This window comes from Anopheles marshallii, chromosome 2 (assembly GCF_943734725.1).
Source record: "Anopheles marshallii chromosome 2, idAnoMarsDA_429_01, whole genome shotgun sequence".
Lineage (NCBI taxonomy): Eukaryota > Metazoa > Arthropoda > Insecta > Diptera > Culicidae > Anopheles > Anopheles marshallii.
Genome location: NC_071326.1, coordinates 2813008 through 2832729, shown reverse-complemented (window position 1 = coordinate 2832729; position 19722 = coordinate 2813008). Strand labels below are relative to the sequence as shown.

Here is a 19722-nt window from a genome sequence, read left to right as displayed (position 1 = left end):
ATACACCTAATTGCTTTTCCTGCATTTAGCTTGTTATCATTTCTTCCTTAGGTACTCCCATGCTCTTCATCATTCTTCGTCTAATTATGCCCTTCACGTTCGCATCGACGTTCCTCAGCAAGTTGGTTGTTCTGGCCGCGTGTTCCAACCGTTGTACCGCACCAATTTCCGCCTGACTCGATATCAAATTCGTCGCCAAACAGTCGTTCCTACTCCCGATACGCCCGATACGTCCTACCCGGTGAATATAATCCGCAGTGTACAGCGGGAAGTCGAAATTTATCACGTGTGCCGCGCGTATCGTGTTCAATCCCCGGCTAGCGACATCCGTCGTCGAGAGAATGTTCACTTCTGCCTGCTGAAACTTTTCAAACTGTCCCAGGCGCAGTTTCAGCATCATGTCCCCGTTTAGATTAACGCATGGAAAACCGTGCGTGTTCAAATGCATCGACACAAAGTCACAGGCCGGTGTTTTGTTGCTGAAAATGATCGTCGGTACGTTGCGCTTCGCATCTTTGCGCACAAGATCGATCAGGATCTGTGGCCGGTCTGATTTGCGTACGCGCATGAATCGTTGCGTAACGTGGCTCATAAGGCGGTGCAGATTGGGACTAACCACTTGCTCAATCGTCGCTACATTCACCAACTTCGACAGCAGCTCTTCCATGTTGGTCGGCATGGTGGCGGCAGCTAGAATCATCTGTGTACCGTGGATATCCTCACCAAGATCCTGCAGATGGTTCTTGTGGAACGGGAAGCGCTTCATCAGGTGTAGTAGCTTGCTGTTGAAGCTGTCATCTAACAGTGTGTCCGCTTCATCCAGCACAACGTACCGGACTTCCTCCATTCGGTAAATGCCGCTTGTTATCAGCTTGCTGATAGCTCCAAAGCTTGCCACCAGGATGTCGATATCTTCGAAGGATGGATTCAGCATTTGTTGTTTCGTTCGTCCACCGAGCACCACGCGCGTGTTAATACCAAGCCCTTCCGTAAGCTTCGTCGCTACCGTACCGATCTGTTGGGCCAGTTCGCGACCTGGAGTAACGATCAGCATCAGAGGAGTGTTAAAATCACGCTGCTTTTCATGAAGTTTTCGACGCAGAATATGTTCCACTACCGGCACCAGATACGTGTACGTCTTGCCACAACCCGTCTCAGCGGCCAACAACAAATGGCTACCGTCGAGCATTGCCTGAATTCCTTCCACCTGGTAGTGTGTCGGCGAGAGTACATGTTGCTTTTTAAGATTTTCCACCAACGATTCACGTATTCCGAGTTCGGTGAAGGTCCGTTCGCTCAGACCGTACGCTTCGTAAGACCGCTGCACCGGGTGAATGATGAAGTAATCTCCATTGGACCGACGATGCCGCCACCCGTCCGAAGCGAGGGGCAGTTCGCCAAACTTGATCCGATCCGGAGATCCCGGTAGATCATGCTGGTAAACATTGAACTGTTGCCGTTTGCAGCTTACCACTGGCACCGCTGCTTGGCTTTGGATCGATGCTAATGGTCGCACCTGGGTTGAAAAGCAGGCTCGCAACGAAAGACACACGCGAGTTAGCTTAGTCATTGCCCTGGAAACCAACCGCAACGGCTTTCGCGCAAATGCCGGTGAAGACAGCGTGGGATTGTTGGGGGTTTTGTTGTTTTGTGTACAACAATTTCGTTTCCCAATCAAAACACCTCCGATCGAGACGAACTGTCAAAAAAGAAACGGTGCTCGCTTTGAGCTACTGTCATCACACCGGGTTGATGTTGTAGCTCAGAGCGGAATCCGCGCTTTTTGAAGGCAGAATGGTATATTTTTCGATTCTAAATGATAGAAACTAGCGAAGAAAGCGATTGGGAGACATTATAACACACATTAATATGCAAAACAGAGGAAAATCCAATTAAAATTTAATAACCTCCGTGTGAGTACAGTGTGGTCAAAACCCAGCGTGCGCTCAGGGTTGCATGACATCCTGGCAGCAAGTTGAAAAAATCATGAAATAAGCTATTTTAGCAAGTGATAACAACAGAGGAAGGATTATTTGTTGTTTTCCCCTTGTTTGCCTTCTGTTCTTCTCCAACGGTGGCCAAGTGCGTTCTTCATTCGCACTCTTCGTCGTAATCCGTCACTAAAAATAAAAACCTTTCCATTGTCCGGTCTGGAAGCGAAGCTGTTGCGTGTGTGTTGTGTTTATTTGTGTACACGGCCCCCACAATCAGTAGTCGCGTTTGGAGGATCCATCCTGTAACTTGCATTGGCCTTGGTCTCACGCTCCGTGGCCGGATTACGATCGACTGAAAACTCGGGTCGGTGAACTTTGGCCGGAGGATATCGGAAAGTGCTCAGCAATCGGAAAGTGCAAGGAAAATCACCATGTCCTTAGCATCGCTACGTCACGCACGGGCACTTCTACCGCAGCCGGTTAGGTAACAAACGGGTGATAAATATTGCTTTCTTCACGCAAATGTACTCACAAAACGTAGATGTGTTGCTACAAAAACTCCAAAAATAAACAACAACATCCGTTTCCATCCGAGCTCAAATGCGTAATAACCGAAGGTATCAGAGTAGTAATATATTCCAATTTTGGTATGCATTTTCGAACGGTGATGCTGGTGCCGATGATGGACACCTTTTTTGATGATGTGCTACCTCTGGGTGACCCCTGCGATACACGTGAAGGACACTGACGACGGGCAGCGCCCTGCACAAGGACGAATCGTCATGGCTGAGCAAGCTGATGGTTCGCAAGATCGAACCGACGAAAAACTCCCACAGCCGGATGCTAAGCGAGAAGTTCGAAATCTACGAGCTGCACACGCACAATGTTCGCCCGGATTCGGTCGGAAAGTATCTGGAAAATTAGTAAGTACCCGGAGTAACCTTCACAATGGACATGATCGTTTGGTGCAGGACGATTGAATGATCGTAACCACTGGGCCAACCAATGGCTGCAATTGTCGCTTATTCTTAGACTAAATCTTGCTGCTGCCCTCCTGATTACGCGTTATCAATACGGCTAAACGTTTCTTATCCGCTACCCGGTGGTGGCTGTTTCGTGTTTTTTTTTTCATGCACACAGCAAAAACTCGGTCCAAATCGTACAATCAAAGGGAAACCTATCGATGGAACTGATCGGCTCGTGGAATGTGGAGGTGGGCGATCTAGACCAATGTCTCCACCTGTGGCGCTATACCGGTGGTTTCGAGATGGTTGATCAAGCAAAGCGTGAGCTGAGCAGTGATAAGGTAATGGGGAATACGGGTCAGGGAATGGTCGAGCCATTACCATACCAATGCGTATCTGTTTCCGCTTTGCAGAGCTACGTGCAATTGATGCAGGAACGAGGCACATTTCTGCGATCCCGGCATTTGCAGTATCTGCTCGCATTCAGCTACTGGCCCCAGTTGCAGCTGCGCGAAGGCAAAAATATCTACGAAATTCGTTCCTACCGGTTGAAGCCGGGCACCATGATCGAGTGGGGCAACAATTGGGCCCGGGCCATCAACCATCGTCAAAACAACAACGAAGCGTTTGCCGGGTACTTCTCGCAAATCGGACGCTTGTACAACGTTCATCACATTTGGTGTAAGCTCGAGCTCGGGGCGGCGGTCTGTTTAAAACCTAACTGAACCGATTACTACTCTCTTGCAGGTTATAAGGATTTGCAGGGAAGAAAGGAAACGCGAGAATCGGCTTGGCGATCGCCCGGCTGGGACGAATGTGTTGCCTACACTGTGCCACTGATCCGCGAAATGCACTGCCGCATTTTGGCCCCGACGGAGTTCTCGCCGACCCAGTAGTAGTAGCAGTCGGCGTGGCGCATGTTGGATGCTGTGTTGCCTTGTTTCCTAACGAAAATCTCCGCCACGTAGGGGCGTGTGTGTGTGTTGGGTCAATTAATTAGTTCCAAATGGCATTTTTTTTTTCATTCTTGATAGACTGTTCTATCTTAGTCACATGCGCATTTGTTTTGCTTTTAATCGTTTTTGGGCAATAGTTTTGCAATAGGAAAGCGCTTTATATTTGAGCTTAACTGCGTCGCGAAGGGGTTCGTAATGTGCACCGAAGGCGAGTAAGGGTGCCTACATGATTGTTTCTTAGTTACGTAAAATTACATTCATTCATGCAGGTTTTGTTTTGATGTATACAAATGTATTGTTTCTCCTAAAAAGAAGCATGTGATGTTCGATAATAAACGATACGCGGATACACATTGTGAATCCCTCCCGAGCGGGGTTATGTGGGACTATTATTTCGGATTTTACGTGTTCTAACCGATGGACAAGCTTGTCCACTTTTCAATCTAGCGTTTAGATACGGCCATCTGCGACACGGAGGTGAAAACTTGAAGGAGTTTGTTCTATAAATCATCCCTTCTGGTTCTGGTCATATAGACACACGTTAGTTTGTGGTTCTCCTACGAAGTGGTTGCTTATCAGAGGATCGACAAAGACTAACAATGCCGAAAACGAAATGGACGGTGGGACCACCAGCACCTTGTTCTACGCACCTTTAAAGTCGTCCAACATTTCATCTACATTTGGTCAAAGGTCAGCACCGATAACAGAATTGATTTAGAGATACGCTTGAACTCTCAATCGGTCTTTCTATAGTCTGAGGACTACTGGTCTACTCAAAACATCTATCGCGGTAAGCATAGTTGGGACTAGATGAAACTCAGAGGAGAAGAACATTGGCCCTGCCAGGCTCTGGTGGGCTGGTCATGTCAGGAGAATGACACCGAACAATCCTTTAGCTCGTGTATATAGACAGAGGAGGCGTGGTATGCCCAAACGTGTTATGAGAAGGTGTAATTTCGTTGTAGAGTCCACCAGAAAGATCGGAGTATTAGATGGTCAGACGACAGCGCTCGACTGGTGCGCCGTTTAGAGGACTTCTCCAAAATACCGGCTGTAGTGCCGGATAAGGTAGTAAATAACAACAAGTAATTAAAAAAAAGAGTAAGTTTCGCATTGTGAGTATGTATTGTTTGAATGTTGTGTTTTCTCTTCTTTACTTCACCATTTCACGCATCATCGCTCTCTACCCTCTCTACGCGGTTCGTGTTCTGTTTCACATTGTGTTATCTTTCATATCCTTAGCGTCTCTTACTATTCTCGTTGGCTTTGCTTTCCTATTCACATTAGTTAATTGTATGTACAAGAAGAATCGTCTAACTGTTGTTGTTGTCTGATACTGCTGCTACTGACGCACTTTCGGGGCATTTGGTTACACCCCCACTGCTTTTGCTCAATTTTTCTGCCGTAAGGATCTCATATGGTACAGGAACTCTAGTGTATTTTGGGAGCAGTTCGTGTGCTGTACGGTGCTACTAGGAAAGGCCGGGGTGACGTGTTTTATTTACGATCTATGAGCCTTGGTCGCTACGGAGGCATTCGTTGGTATTCGTGCCTCACTGAAGGACACAAAAAATGGGTGTTTGTTAAAGAAAGTATTGTATTGTCCATTACGAACACCCATTGTACCAAACCTCCTAACAACGTGCCACAACAGGCAGGTTAGCCAGCGCCCAAAATCGAAACGGTCAGTGAGTTACACATTCGGTTATATAAAGGATGTTTTCTTTACCTTTTACTTTTGATAGTAATTTTATACTTATTATTTCCTTTCACTATTCGAGCAGTTGCAGTACTTGGTATTGTTCATACGCTTATACTATCCCTTCCCCGTTTTTCATTTGTTTGCTATCCCGTTTCATCGTCACACTCGGCCGTTCCTCCCCACTGTGTGTCTAGATAAAATCCTTTACAGTTTACGTGCGTTCCCTCCCTTTTTGCTTACTTCATACACAGGACACGACCAAGCGTCCGCGAATTTCGTGCAAGATTCCTTCGTGACGGTGAACTACTTGTCTCCGAGTCACCAGGTGTGTTTGTTCGTTCTGTGCTTCCTTGTCCTATACGTGTTTCATAATTGCAATAAGGAAAATGTATGCAGTGTTACTTAATGTTTGTGTGTATATTTGTTATCAGAAAAAGTTTCTGAGTAGAGTAATAGTAGTAGCGGCGTGTAAATGTTTCCTGTACGAAACACTTTAGCTGAGAGAGAGAGAGAGAGAGTTGCGAAAAAGGAATTACTCTGTGGGTAGCACATTCATACACTTTTTACGCAATGTTTATATCGCTTTCATCACCGTCTCTGTGGGCTGGGCTGGGCTGGCACACGCACGCACAGTTTGGTTATTTCTTCGCTATTATAGCTTGTTATTATGTTGCTTTGTTAAAAGACTTCACAAGCATATGTGGTATTTTATTTGTTATCTTTTTTTTCCTCTCCCTTTTTTTCTTTTATTATATGAAACGCGTGTGGTGTTGTGGCTACTATTGGTTGCTTGCTTGCTTGCTTGCTTTCTCGTGGTTTAGATTGTTTTTATTTGCTGCTACTTTATTATGGTTTCACTTTCATCACTTTGCGGTAAAAATGTGCATATGAGGCATTTCTAATATTCTTTTAATATCCATCACACATTTGCTCCCTCCTATCCCCCCGTGGTAGCCCTAGCGCGTTGCCTATTGCATTTTGTCTTTAGCTACTTCTTACTTTTGTTCATTTTGTGTTTTCCTCCCCTATGCTCTTTCGTTTTCTTTTTTCTTTTTATTTATTTCATATTTGTTCGCTAAAGCAATGAATTGTTTTTTTTTATCAGTAAAATGAATAAACTACACTCCTGTTTATTCAAATTCCCATATTTCATCACTATCGTTAATAATAGTGATTATTCTTACTTATGTAATTGTTAATAGGGTTTTACTATTATTCACTCGATCTCGCCCGATCGTTCGATCGGTACATACCAAGCTACGCCTGATGCAATGATTGAATCCAGCCAAGCGTGCGGACTGGCGCATATCTGTTACCAGTATGTACCCTGGCTGGATTATCTGATTGTTTGGCTTCCGTTTGCTCTCGAGAACTGTAAAAGATGACATTGGATTGGTATGCCTTTTCTTCAATAAATTTTAATTTCGCAACAGTTAAGTCAACAAATTGCTCAATATCGAGCTTGCCTGGTTCAGCGATAAGAAAGCAGAATAAGCCACCACCCGCTTGATCAACTCATGTTGCACGGATAATGTAATTTTCATTACTGAAGTGCTGCTGCACGTTTACTATTTCATGAAAAAAAAACATTTAACAAATCCGGAACGGGTTTTAGAAGAAGATCCCACGTCCTGTTGTTCTAAGAGATGGAAATTACAAGAAGTTGATCAAAATTGCCACCTTCTTTCTTTCGACCAAGCGAACCGTAAGCAATTCAATGATTAATGACTTATCTGCCCTCGCTTTCTACTAGCCTCCCATTTTTAACGGCCAACTTACTGATCAGCTCCATTACCTCTGTGGTCTATTGTATATTGTCTAAAGGATTCGCGTACGCGCTTATTCAATTATTTGCTTTGTCTGTTCGCTGTGTATTATAGGTTTCTTCCGCCGCTTGTCAGATCTGCCAAGGCTGCAAAAATGTTGCCATTACTCTCGCGTGTTTATAGGATATTGATTAAATGTTACTATAATTTTCGTTTCAGTATTACCTTAAAAATGCACCGACCGATAGACACTTGCTTTCTTGTTTCACATTTTCTCTCCTCTTTCTAAGAATCCCCTATTATGCCGCAATGCCATCAACCACGGGAACCACTTTACTTTGCACAATTATATACCTAGTTATGCTTTTCTTTATCTAATTCAACTTTACGCAACGAAAGCTTGGCAATTGTTCTGATGCGGAAGAGGGGAACAAAGGAAGCGGAAGTTCTTTTGTCGATCTTTAGCTGTAAGACAACAGCTCCCGCCCGCGCACCGTATTGGGTGTGTGTGTGTGTGTTTAGATAATTAATTAAACCATTCATAATATCGGAACAGAAATTTTATCTACACTAAAATAGTATAAACTTAACGCATACGTAACGAATGTGTTTACCGCCGAATTGAAGAAGAAAGAAAGAACAAAAAAATGAAAGACTTTTTGTTAAAACATATCCGAACATATCCAATCATCGAATTACACGAAAGTCTAAAAAAGCTTATGGTTCGTGTAGTAAATTTGACTATTTTCTGCGTCTTTCTATGAAACTCCAATCTATTTGCATACACAGAGCGTGATTTAAAATGGGGCGGCAAACGCAAACACCGTTTTAAATTCTCAGCATAAATGGACGTCTTTTTTTCTTTTGCGACGACAGGAATATAGATCGATGATTCGTTTCTAACGCTATTCAAAAAAAAATGTACCCAGAATTCCGTTTTTACAAACAATTCTATTTAACCTATCAGATGTAGCAGCTCCCTACCTTCATGATCACATTCGTCAGTCGCAACAGTCAAAAAGGTTAAGAATAAATGTGTTTTTTTCCTATATATTACATTCAGAACTGTTTCCAAACTTTCTCCAAACAAAAAACGGATGGGACAACCCGGTTTGCCATTAAGAGTATGATAACGAAACGATGTTGCAACAGTTGCAATCTATGTTTCATGACTCAACACACATAAGTTGGGTCGGTCGGTCTCTCTTTTGGTGGCGTTCGATAGTTGAGTATTTTTTTGTGGTTTAGTATTATTTCATTAATTTTGTTGTAAATGTTTGAGAGTTAGTAAGAAGATTAGCGTTCAAGAAGGGTTTTGAATAGCATGTTGACTAGAACATTCTTTCGGCGGTAGTTAGACATAACACAAGTGCGAAAGAATTAACAAAAACAACATGTGTGTGTGTGTGGTTGTCACGTGTCAATAAGCACTGATGGACTTTTCACACCTCAATGAGTGTGTCCACGATCATGACACCATCTTTTCCGATTCTTTAATAATTTCTAAGGCCAAACCAAGCCGATCTTCCGGGACCCCATCGTCTTGGGAAGGGTAGAGCAGACGGAAATAAAATAAAAACAACTAAAAGCAAACGAAACAGTTCGATAGCGGTAGTCTGTCGTCTTAACGTACAATTATTAAAGCTGAAACCGAATATGTGTGTGCCTTTAACGCGCATGGTAACACAGAACAAGGGGGGAAGGAAAAAACATACATAAAACATACGAGTACATTTATCCAAAACGACATAAAACACACACCAGGCAGCAGCGTGTGTAGCGCCGCACCTGGAACACAACAGATTCAACCCAAACACTCCATTGCTGTATCGAACTCGTGTGTGTGTGTGTCTGTTTCTATCTCTGTGCCTCGAAACGAACCACAATTCCAAATTGATCGATCTATCAGTCTATCCGTAGGGCCTGCGTCATTCGCGTCATCTCATAATCTCAGGATCGCCCTCTCCATATCCAAAAAATGTAGTGTTTTGCTAGAACACTCGGCACTGGTACCAATCTCACCACTGACAATTCCAAACGATCCAACCGCGGTAAAGAGAGGCCTTTCGCTTTACATCGAATGCTGACTCGACAGGGTCATCCATTTGGAGGACTTATGCTATAGAGATCCAGCCGGGAAGCTGGTGGAACTGTTACTGTGCGCCAGGCTCAGCATTGAACCGGACAGGCTGCCTTCCTCATCCGGGTACGTTTCTTTCGATGCTTCCGCTAAGGCCAGTGCACTGTGAGCGATGAAAAGTGTGTTTACTAAAACCACGTCAATGAGGGTTCGGTTTTACCTTACCTGAAGCCCATCCGGGCAGACTCTTCGTCGAATGCCTCAAGCTGCTTGTCGTGTTTCTCCTTCAGCTGGCGGATCCTTTCGGCACGCTCTTGATTAAACTGCTGCAACTCAGTTTCCATCTGAACGGGGAGGAGGGGAACAATATAAGCACTCAAACGATTTCTTCCGCTGCTAATGCGTGGGAATGTCCATACCTTACTCTCCAACAGTGCCCGTCTTACACTGACGCGATCCTCCAATTCCTTACGCTCGCGGTCGCGCTGCGCTTGCGCCTGCATGCGATTTTTGCTCTGGTAAGCGGTCAGAATGTCCAGCTCGTACTGTAACCGATCCTTCAGCTGGTGGCACTCAACTTCCTGGCTTTCGTCCAAACGAAGGCTTTGCTTCTGCAGCATATCAGCAATACTTTGTTCATACTGCACAGCAAAAAAAAAAAACGTAGAAATTAGCTGATCTCATCTAGACGTTGGTTGCTTTTCACATACCTGATCACCGAGCAGTGTTAACTTACGATGTTGCTCTTCCTTTAGTTGCTTTATCACAGCCTTTTGATCTTCCTTAGGTGTTGTCTGCAGTATCTGCCGCTTCAGTGCCTTATACTGGATTGTTTGTGTTTTACACGTTTCACGAAACTGTTTCCTTATCTGGAGTTCTTTTTGCTAGTTGAACGAAATTAGAAGCAGATAAGCATGAGTTTCGCCGGACCCGTAGACCACTCGATGTCGTTTTTCGATGACCTACCTTCAGGCTCTTTGGCTGCTGTTTCAATTCGAGTGCGTGTCTTCGTAACAACTCTCGCTCGGCCCTGTCCATGTACTCCTTTTGGTTTCGCAGTTCACTTTCATGTTGTTTTGATATCTAAAAAAATCCCAACAGTAAACATTTTAGCATTCCAACACTAAAATCAAAGATTTGCTTGCACGTACCTGCTCTTCTCTAAGTGCATGTACGCTCTTCTGCTGGCGATACTCGAGATCTTGTGTTTTTTCGTGGTGTTTGATTAGCATGGCATGTGCTTGCTCTAGTTGCTGCTGCTTCTTGCTGAGCTCCTGTTTGCGATTAAACGGGGTTTGTCCTTGCGTAAGAAAAAAGCCAGAGAAGGTACATTTGCAACACACTTACGTCACGCAACAGTTGATCCTCCAGATCATGCAATAATCCCATTTTTTTCCTGCGGAATTTTCGCATCTCCAGCTCGATGTAGTTTTTCTGTACCCGCAACAACCGCTGTTCCTCCTGTTGTTCCGCCTGCTTGAGGTTATCCTTCTGCGTTCTGTGAAATAGGAATAGCAATGTAACCGTGTAAAGGACCCATCTATTCGACGTAAGGCAAAAGCTGGGGATAACACTCACTGCAAGGTTGCATCTCGCTGCCGTTTGGGCGTCGTATCGTCCATCGATAGTTCCCGTTTCCAGCGTTCCTTGTTTGCCTTGTACTCCTTCTTTCGATGGATTTCGAACGCCTTCCGGTCGCCCTCCTGTCTGGTAGATATTTCCTTGTGCAGCTTCTTCTCTGCCGCGTCATTCTGCTTAATCCTTCGCACAATCTCCTGCTGATGTTTTGCCTGGCAAAAAAGTGGTCGCACGAATTATACATTGATGATTACGATCAATGAAAAAGCTCCAAGCAATTCGCCATTCTCCCAACAATGCTTACAGATTGTTTGTCTAGCTCTCGGGTAAAATTATGCAGCAAAAGGTCATACTCCTTGTCCAGGGCGGACTTGTGCTGCTCCATCTCCACCTTACACTTTTCCTCCAGCTTCACCAGCGCGGCCTGATGCTCCCGTCGCATACGTTTGTAGCCCGACATTTGCTCGTGCATTTCCTCCTTGACCAAAGGCAAAATTCACCATTAATTCCTCTATCATTTCGCATCACTCGCTAGGCGGGGTTCATCATACGCTTACCTGCATGTGTTCCTTCTGTTGCTTCGTCACAATACTGGTCGTACGGATGGTAGCAAAGTTGTTGGCACCGTGATCGGCGACGACACTGGCCGCCACCTGCGACACGTGGTTGTGGTTGTGCTGCGGGTGATGGTGCGAAGGTGCAACGGGACTAGAAGAGTTATGATGGTGATAGACCATGTTAGCACCGATATTCGTTTGCCCACCGGCCGCACCCGCGCTACCGCCCTGAATTCCACTCGTGCCCATGCCAACGCTGCCACCCATTCCGCCGCCGCCAGCCATCATCATGCCGCTGCCCGATCCACTGCCACCGATACCGGCCATCATGACGTTCGAAAGCATGCTATCCCTCACATTGCCACCCGCCGAATTGTTATGCATCGATGACATCGGATTAGTCGGTCGGGATCGAGACGAATTCCTCATCAGCCCGCTACCTACCCCACCGTGCTGCTGTTGATCGACCGATGGCAGTGAGTGTTCGGAAGTGATACTATTGCTCTTGCTGCTATCGCCACCGATCTGCTCGTCCGGCGTATCTTCCGCGTCGCCAATGTTGCTTTCCGTCTCGCAATCCACCATCAAGATTTTCTTCATCTTGCGATAGTTCAGATTGTCTAGTTCCCTCACAGCTGCTTTCGTTCTAGGGTTTTTGAATAAAAAAAATAAACCGATCGTGAGTTTTGGTGGGCGCAGTTTCATCATGCGACGTAAATTACCTGGCAATTAAATCAATCAACACGTTCGGCGACCGAACTCTTGTTACGAACGTGTGTTTTAGAAGCTGCGTTGACGTGGGCCGATCAATCGGTGATTTTTTCAGACAGAAATCAACAAAGTTACGGAACATATCCGACCACTCCTGTGCCTGAAGCGATGGTGCATCATTCTGCGCGATATGATACAATGCCGACATAGCGTTCATGTTGAAGTACGGAGGTTTCCGTTCTGCCAGCTCGATGCAGGTGATGCCAAGTGACCACACATCCACCTTACCATCGTACTGGCCCTCGTCCATCGCCAGAATAACTTCCGGTGCCATCCAGTAGGGCGTTCCGACAAAACTATTCGCCGGGCACTTGATGGCGGCACTGCCGAAATCGGCCAGCTTCACTATACCCTGCTCGGTGAGCAAAATGTTACCAGCCTTAATGTCACTGAGAAAGGAAAGAAATAAGACATTAGCATCCTTTTTCCTTTGCTACTCCTTTTGATGCGCAACTTACCGATGGATTCGGCCGAGACCGTGCAAGTAGCTTAACCCTCGCAGCACACCATCGCAGATGGCGGAGATTTCGTCCTCCTTTAGCGGGCGCTTGTGCACCTCGATGATGTCCGAAGCAGACCCAACACAGTACTCCATCACGAGCCATGCCGTGTTTTCGTGCAAATAGCATCCCTTGTACTCGATCGTGTTCGGATGGTTTAGCTGCCGCAGGAAGCGTATCTCCTTCAGGATATCCTGCCACTTCTCCATGCTCTGCTTGCCCATGTAGGACATCTTCTTGATAGCGACGATCTCGGGCGTAAGGTTGCATTTTGCGTAATACACCGCACCGAACGAACCGTGCCCGATTTCGCGCAAATCTTCGAATATCTTTTCCGGATCATGTTTGTTGAAGAGTTCTGCTATCTCGGGGTCTTTTAGGCTTCCCGGCCTCATCCTCGCACCACTGTCTCGCCACTCGCTTTACGCGAATGCGCCCCGTTTTTGCACACACACACACACGCACTATTACCCGAGGAGCTCAAAGACCTTCGTCTACGAGGTGCCTTTACCACGGGAATGCACCTTCAGGCGTCGCCGAAATAACCCCGAGAACAATTTACTTTTGCTGTACACTTACACTTCCGAAATCGTTTCTCTTTACACATTTAACACATTAAAACACACCACCGCCAGGGAGGGTGGCCACGATGGAGAGGTTCTTTGCTTTATCGTGACACCTTCTCCTTCGACACATTACACCGCCCTTATAAAATGTGCGAGGTAAAAACACGTAGATACACTGTTGAATTGGTTCTTGACGATTATCACCATTGGGCTAATCTCAACTGATCTCAGGTCGCTGTGGCAATACTATTGTCGAGCACACTAGTCCCGTTGCGTTAAACCGAACCCCAAACAGCAGCCGATGACGATCACGATACGCACGTTTGCCACTTCCGGTAGAACAGGGCGGAATTAAGCGTACGCTCTTGTTTCGCCGAACCTGTGGAGAAATTAAGGGTGGATCGATTATTGTCTGTTTGTCCGTTTGGAGGAAACGCATAACAGCGGTTGTTGAGGGAACATTGCATGGTCTACTATTTCAGTCAATACAATACTTCCTATGATTCATTCATCAATGGATCGCCCCAGGAAGCAAACAGTACCAAGAAGAAATTCTTTCTTAGTTCAATAATGCGATCAATTATTTCAAAAGCTTGTATCTATATCTTGTTCACACTGACTTCCCCATGAACTAGAATTATATCCGATTTGATTTCTCCTTTTCTTGCACTACAGAACGGTCCATTTGACAACCGCTAATTAAATAGCTCAACACACAACCGCGACGTACGTTATGCTGCGTTTCATTTAACGACTTTACTGCAGAAATGGGTTTTGCTCAATTTTTCTGTGTTTTGATAAGTTTCTTCAAACACATATGCATGTACGGGTATATTTTCAGCTGCTTCGCAAAGCCGTCCAAAGTCTTTCCGGTACTTTTATTGTCACCTATTTCTTCACTGCTTAACTTGCCGTAAGGCTTTTTTTTAACTGTCGCGAGCTTCAACCTTTAGTTGGCAACTTTTGGGCGAAGAATTTCAAGGTCGGCCGGCCGCATGTGTGTCAGGTTTTATTTGGTTTCATTAGTTTTCTTCACCTTCCACTTTTTTCGCACATTTCACTCCACCACGCAGAAAAAACTATCCGCTGCTGCTGCCAGTCCACCACCAATCGTCACCCACACCCACAGTAGGGTGTCCGTGTCTTTTCGCACTCAGACCACGCCTAGAGCAATTCGGTGGGTGTGTGCGGCGCGGGGATATACGTTCGCATCACACGCACAGATACACGAACGGCAAACCTTTAATGGGCTATTTGCACACCCTTTTCGATTGCCAAATTTGCATAATTTGCAGCTGACCACGGATGACGATAGGACCCCGGGTTGGGATTTTGGTGCAAGACGAACGAGTTTCTATGAGAACGAGTGCAGAGATTTTCGTAACACTGCGCCACCTTCAAGCAATCTGACCCGTACTGCAACGTTGCCGTGGTACTTAAGACTGTCCCATGGCTACAAACGGTCTCCCTTGCCCTAAGCTCATGGATTCGTAAAATGTAGCAACCAAATCGTTCAATCTTAACCTTTTTTCCGATCGTCCGACTTCACATCGCCCTGAAACACAAAATGGCGATTTCACACAAAAAAACATGCATACACACACGCACTCATTCACACACACTCATCCCGTCCTGAAACGTCAAAATCCGTGCAAAGAACAAGAAGACGGCTGCTGTCAACCTTCGGAAGAGCCGTCAAACATCGGTTGGCTTCAACGTACCGTCAAACTTCTGCACGCTTTGATCAAATGTGAATGTCAAATCGACCTGGCGGCCTACATACCGGCGGTTGCAATAGTTACGTTTTAAAAGAAAATGTTCAATGATTAATTTGATTAAAACAGAATAAAAGTATTTAGAACGGCCCGACGTTGTATTTGGTACCGGCACTTTCGGTTCGGTGGTCTATTTCGTGGCGGCGCCAGTCCTACAAGATTGGACCGCTGCGAAGTTCCAATTGTTCGTTTCCAAACAACCTACATCCATCCTATTTTGTATTAGTTAGCTTTAACAAATGATTTTATATCTTAATTCTTGTACCGGTCGATATACAAACTGCCGGGCTGATTCAACATTCACTAAACTCTGAACGCGATACCTTATCAAGTTTTATCAATTCAGTAAAGTTGTTCGTATTTCGCTATCGATTGTCCCGTTTATCATATTCGTTGATACACGAAAATGCGTGCTTGAGTTCAAAAAAGTATAGTTTGGCCAATTGCAACGACATGCAGTAAATAAATGCGATTTGTTCATTAATATGTCTCTTTTAATGCATTATTGTGTATGCTAAATTAAAATAAATTATTCTTTTATGACAAACAAACTTTGCTTTGTAATAATATTTGCAAATAAAGTTTATTGCGTATAAGACTAAATATAAACGGTTAACTTCCTTTAATTACTAACTTTATAAACGATATTTTAAAACAAACAATGTTTGATACATGAGGAAGACATCCCTACGTGCTTGTTAAAGGATACTTCACACATATGCGTTATTTTAGCTTTCAACAAACGCATCTAGGAATGTGTTCTTATTGATTAGTTTTGTCGTGCAGATGACAAACTCGACGTTATTCTCATCCTGTTGCGCAAGGAATCGTAGCGCAGATATTTCCGCAAACGTGCAGCCTCCAATGAAGAACACTACGATCACGCGCGGGATGTCCGATTGGGACATTTCGCTGGTAAATGAACCGCGACGACTACTTAAGCTGGGGGAAGCTTGAAAATCTTCAAACGTTGGACTCGGTAGGGAGGAAAGCTTCTCCGTTAACAGTTGCCATCCGTTGGGTTTCAGATGTTGCTCTACGATGCGAACGGACAGCGGCGCGTAGATGCTGTGCACGTACGTAATATCCTTTGGAGACACTTCTTCGGGGGTTTCTGCGGTAAGGTTGAGTGTTTTGCGGAGAACGTGGTACGTGCGGGAACCGCTCTGCTGCCGTAGGAGGCCCGCTTTCTCCAGATTACCCAGTGTAAGCAGCGTTTTCAATCCGTAAACTTGTACCAGCTCACGCTTGTAGTAATCTAGCACTTTTGGTTTCAGCCCAGATCCGGCAATCGACTGCATGCATATCAATCGAAGCACATTCCGCAGTGGCGCCTCCTTCGCAATCATATCCTCGACGAAGCTGTTCGGTTTGTCCACATCGGAGCAGAGGAGAAATTCCTGTTCACACCCCAACACGTCCAGAAATGCATTCGATGAGATCACATCCTGTACCAGTTCGGCGATCGTGGTATGAGTCGCAAGAGATTGCTCGTTGGATTTGATGTGTGGTAGACTTTCGACGAACTTTTTCAATTCCTGAATTGATTTTTCGCCGTGATTTTCGTTGGCTCGCGATCGAATTGATTTGGCCATGCGCGACAGAACCGCTCCCACTGCGTTAAAATTTTTGTCTCTCAGCTCCGTGTACAGCTGTTCCTTCGAGTTCAGTATGAACTGGCTTTTCTCGGTGTTTCGATCGGTCGATAGACCCTCACCCGTGTTGAATTTTTCCGCCGGAAGATTCACCGTCGTATTGTTGATGCCGAAAATCTCGTCTATCAACCCTTCGTAGGTGAGTTGTGTTGCCAACACACTCATCAAGTCGGTCGATCGATCGATAATGAGCATCTGATCGATGACTCCCTTCTCGTTGTTCATGATATGCCCATCCTCTTCGGTCAGTGCTTTTGTAATCTCCCAAACGCGCTGCGCGTAACTTCCAATGCCGTACACCTTCGGAATGCGTCCGTATAATTTCTGCAGTGCGACAAGCGCACACGCCGACTGATGCAGCGAACTCGTGTCACCCTCGATGTAGATCTCTCTGTAACCATCTTTCAGCTCCATGGAAAGCAGATCATTGTCAAACGGGAAAAACTCACAGTGAAACTCACCGATGTAGGACAGGCTGCCGTGCACTCCCTTGATTTGGAGTCGCTTTTCACAGAGAAAGGATTTTTTGGGAAGAAAATACAAAAAATACTCCTTACGAGACACTGAAAATAATGGTCTTCATTAATACAAACGAAACAGAAAACCGCAAGTACGTGCTTGATACGATACCTTTTCGTTTGCGTTCTTCTTCGTGAATATTGTTAGCGATGTAATCCATCAGTATTTGATGTGGGCGTGTTATGAAGATAATGTTTTTCACGTCGATGTCCGTCCATGCTTCCGGTCGCAATGGGTACATTTTTGTAACATGGTGCTCCTTAAGAAACGTGTACCTTGCGACAAGCCCGACCGGTCCGCCCAATGACTCATCCCATATGATAGCCTGCAAGCAAACAGTAAAGTATTGAAAACGCGGGGGTTCCACCTTGTACGATGTCGGTTTGTATCGGATTTACCTTTGTACCCTCGCACCGATCAAGAATGTTAACAAACTCACGTACAGCAGCTTCCTGCAGCAGCTGTATGTTGACTCGACCTCCCGAAAGATGTGTATACATATTTAGTACCTTAAAATTGACCTGACTGGTAAATCGGGATGCTCTCTCGAGGAATGTATGAGCTTTTTCGTTTTTCTGCGTGAGGAATTCTTCCTTCTAACAGTGGTGGAAAAACACGGAAGTAGTAATTATTGATATTTTTTGTTTAAACACTTTCCAACCGTTCAGCCAATCTATTCTATACACAAATTTTATCAAACCTGAGCGATATTGTTGTGAGATAGAGCTTTGGCAAAACAGCTGATTGCCAAAATTCGGTTATAGCTGCAGGTTCAACACTTGTGCGCAGGATTTCCTAGCACAGTGGTTCGTCCACGGAAAATTTCTGGTCCCCCGCTGACAACAAAATTGTGATGGACAACAGCTGGGAATCGAGGTATTAAAAAGGCAACTATGTTGTGAGAATTGCATACTTTGCTCTTATCTTTCTTTCTTTCTAACGAATAAAAGTTGAAAATAGTTGATGCAAGCAATAAAATGTACAGGGGTCATTCAATAACAAATAATTTTTACTGGTAATCAACTCACTTACAGCATTCAAAACTTGTCTATGAATGTGTATGATGCTGGTGTTCTCAAAGATTGAACCAATTGCATTGACCTCTCGTTCTTTCGATTATATTTCTAATTTTATTGATTATTTTTGTTAGGTGCGTACCCAGCCGGACACTCACGTGCGCTCTCCACGAGTAATCTCTCGTCGGGTGATAAGTGTCCAGGGATGAGAGAGCAGAACGATCGTGATCGATATCTTGTCTCCGATCAGGATGCGGAAGTAGGGTTCAAGCAGTGGATAGATAACGGTAGGTGTGGATGTGGCACTGCACATTATGTTAATAAATTAGCTATTTGTTGATGTAAAGGTTTTAATTACGTTGTGTCGTTTACGCTTCGGCTACACAACATCACCAACGTAAAAATGTTGTTATACTAAAGAACGTTCAACAAGAAAACGACTGGTTAGGTAATTTACATACATTTATAAGAGTTTTATTTTTATTCGATTTTTGAAGTAGTTTCATAGTTTTGTGTTTTATGTGTCTGGATGCGTGTGTGTTTGTTGTGTTGTGAAGGATGTACAGATACAATGATACAAATAAAAAATAGTTTAATCTTTCCGTTTCTCAAATAGGTCCTTCGAAGCAGGACTCTCATTTTAATGTACGTTTGTTCAGACGATCGCCATAAAAGAACGCGAGAACAAGAAACATCGATCAGTTTGTTCAATCATTTCCGTGGCACACACACACGCACACATACACAGGTGCAGCGAACGCACGCAACAGCGCCTTGCAGGACTTTGCCGTGGTGGATCGCTTGTATGTTCAGAATTTCAGTTACTTAAGTTACAGGTTTTAATGTTACTTAGCGTAAGGTTTTGCCTATGCTTTGCACCATCGACAGTCAACGACGGTAGGTTTTTAGTTAGTTTCATATTTTTCCATTACTTATATTTAGTAGTATCTTCTCATTATTTCGTTGCTTTCGCTCGGTGGCATATCTGTAGCCTTCGCTAAGATATCGGTGCACTGCCGGTGCTCACTGTCCGCATTCAGTAGTTCATCGATTGATCGTTTGAACGAGTTCGTTTAATTTTGCAATAAGTAATGAGCGAAGTAAGATGCTTGGAAAAAGTCAATGCTCCTTCCATGATTGTAACCTATGCGCACGCAGTGCTCACATTAAATTTTACACATTTATTCTCATATTCAGTGCCATATGAGGAACGTTGTTTTGCTGCAAGCTTAGAATGCTACGAACTGGCGGAACACCGTCATTTCGTAAACGGAATAAGCTATAGTTTTTTACATCTACAGTTGAACATCGCACGTTTGTCGGACGCATTTCAAGACGGTAAATAATCTGAGGGTTGTTGGAAAGATGGAGGACGACGCATT

The 19722-nt window shown here is 44.7% G+C and overlaps 4 protein-coding genes across 5 annotated transcripts; 1 reads left to right on the top strand and 3 right to left on the bottom strand.

Annotated features, from left to right (window-relative positions):
* Positions 1-25: 25 nt before the first annotated feature.
* On the bottom strand, positions 26-1570 carry LOC128708904 (probable ATP-dependent RNA helicase DDX28). Its single transcript, XM_053803884.1, has one exon. It carries the CDS (start codon positions 1568-1570, stop codon positions 26-28), a length of 1545 nt encoding a protein of 514 aa, XP_053659859.1.
* A 795-nt stretch (positions 1571-2365) lies between these two features.
* Positions 2366-3795, top strand: LOC128719386 (protein NipSnap). Its single transcript, XM_053813010.1, has 5 exons — positions 2366-2418; positions 2675-2857; positions 3075-3240; positions 3313-3580; positions 3647-3795. The coding sequence occupies exons 1-5, from the start codon at positions 2366-2368 to the stop codon at positions 3793-3795; spliced, it is 819 nt and encodes a 272-aa protein (XP_053668985.1).
* Positions 3796-9388: 5593 nt separating this feature from the next.
* LOC128709485 (serine/threonine-protein kinase Tao) lies at positions 9389-13204 on the bottom strand. Of its 2 annotated transcripts, none has more exons than XM_053804489.1 (12): positions 12768-13204; positions 12261-12698; positions 11533-12184; positions 11286-11456; positions 10982-11193; positions 10751-10901; positions 10555-10677; positions 10370-10486; positions 10114-10287; positions 9823-10044; positions 9629-9747; positions 9389-9566 (listed from the first exon to the last, which is right to left on the bottom strand). In XM_053804489.1, the coding sequence occupies exons 1-12, from the start codon at positions 13202-13204 to the stop codon at positions 9443-9445; spliced, it is 2940 nt and encodes a 979-aa protein (XP_053660464.1). In that variant the 3' UTR covers positions 9389-9442. The 2 variants fall into 2 exon arrangements, with proteins under 2 accessions (XP_053660464.1, XP_053660465.1); XM_053804490.1 differs by having other exon boundaries at positions 11286-11459; positions 11539-12184.
* Positions 13205-15878: 2674 nt separating this feature from the next.
* On the bottom strand, positions 15879-17824 carry LOC128708218 (vacuolar protein sorting-associated protein 33A). The gene is made up of 3 exons (XM_053803177.1): positions 17723-17824; positions 17431-17649; positions 15879-17357 (listed from the first exon to the last, which is right to left on the bottom strand). The coding sequence occupies exons 1-3, from the start codon at positions 17822-17824 to the stop codon at positions 15879-15881; spliced, it is 1800 nt and encodes a 599-aa protein (XP_053659152.1).
* Between the last annotated feature and the right edge of the window lie 1898 nt (positions 17825-19722).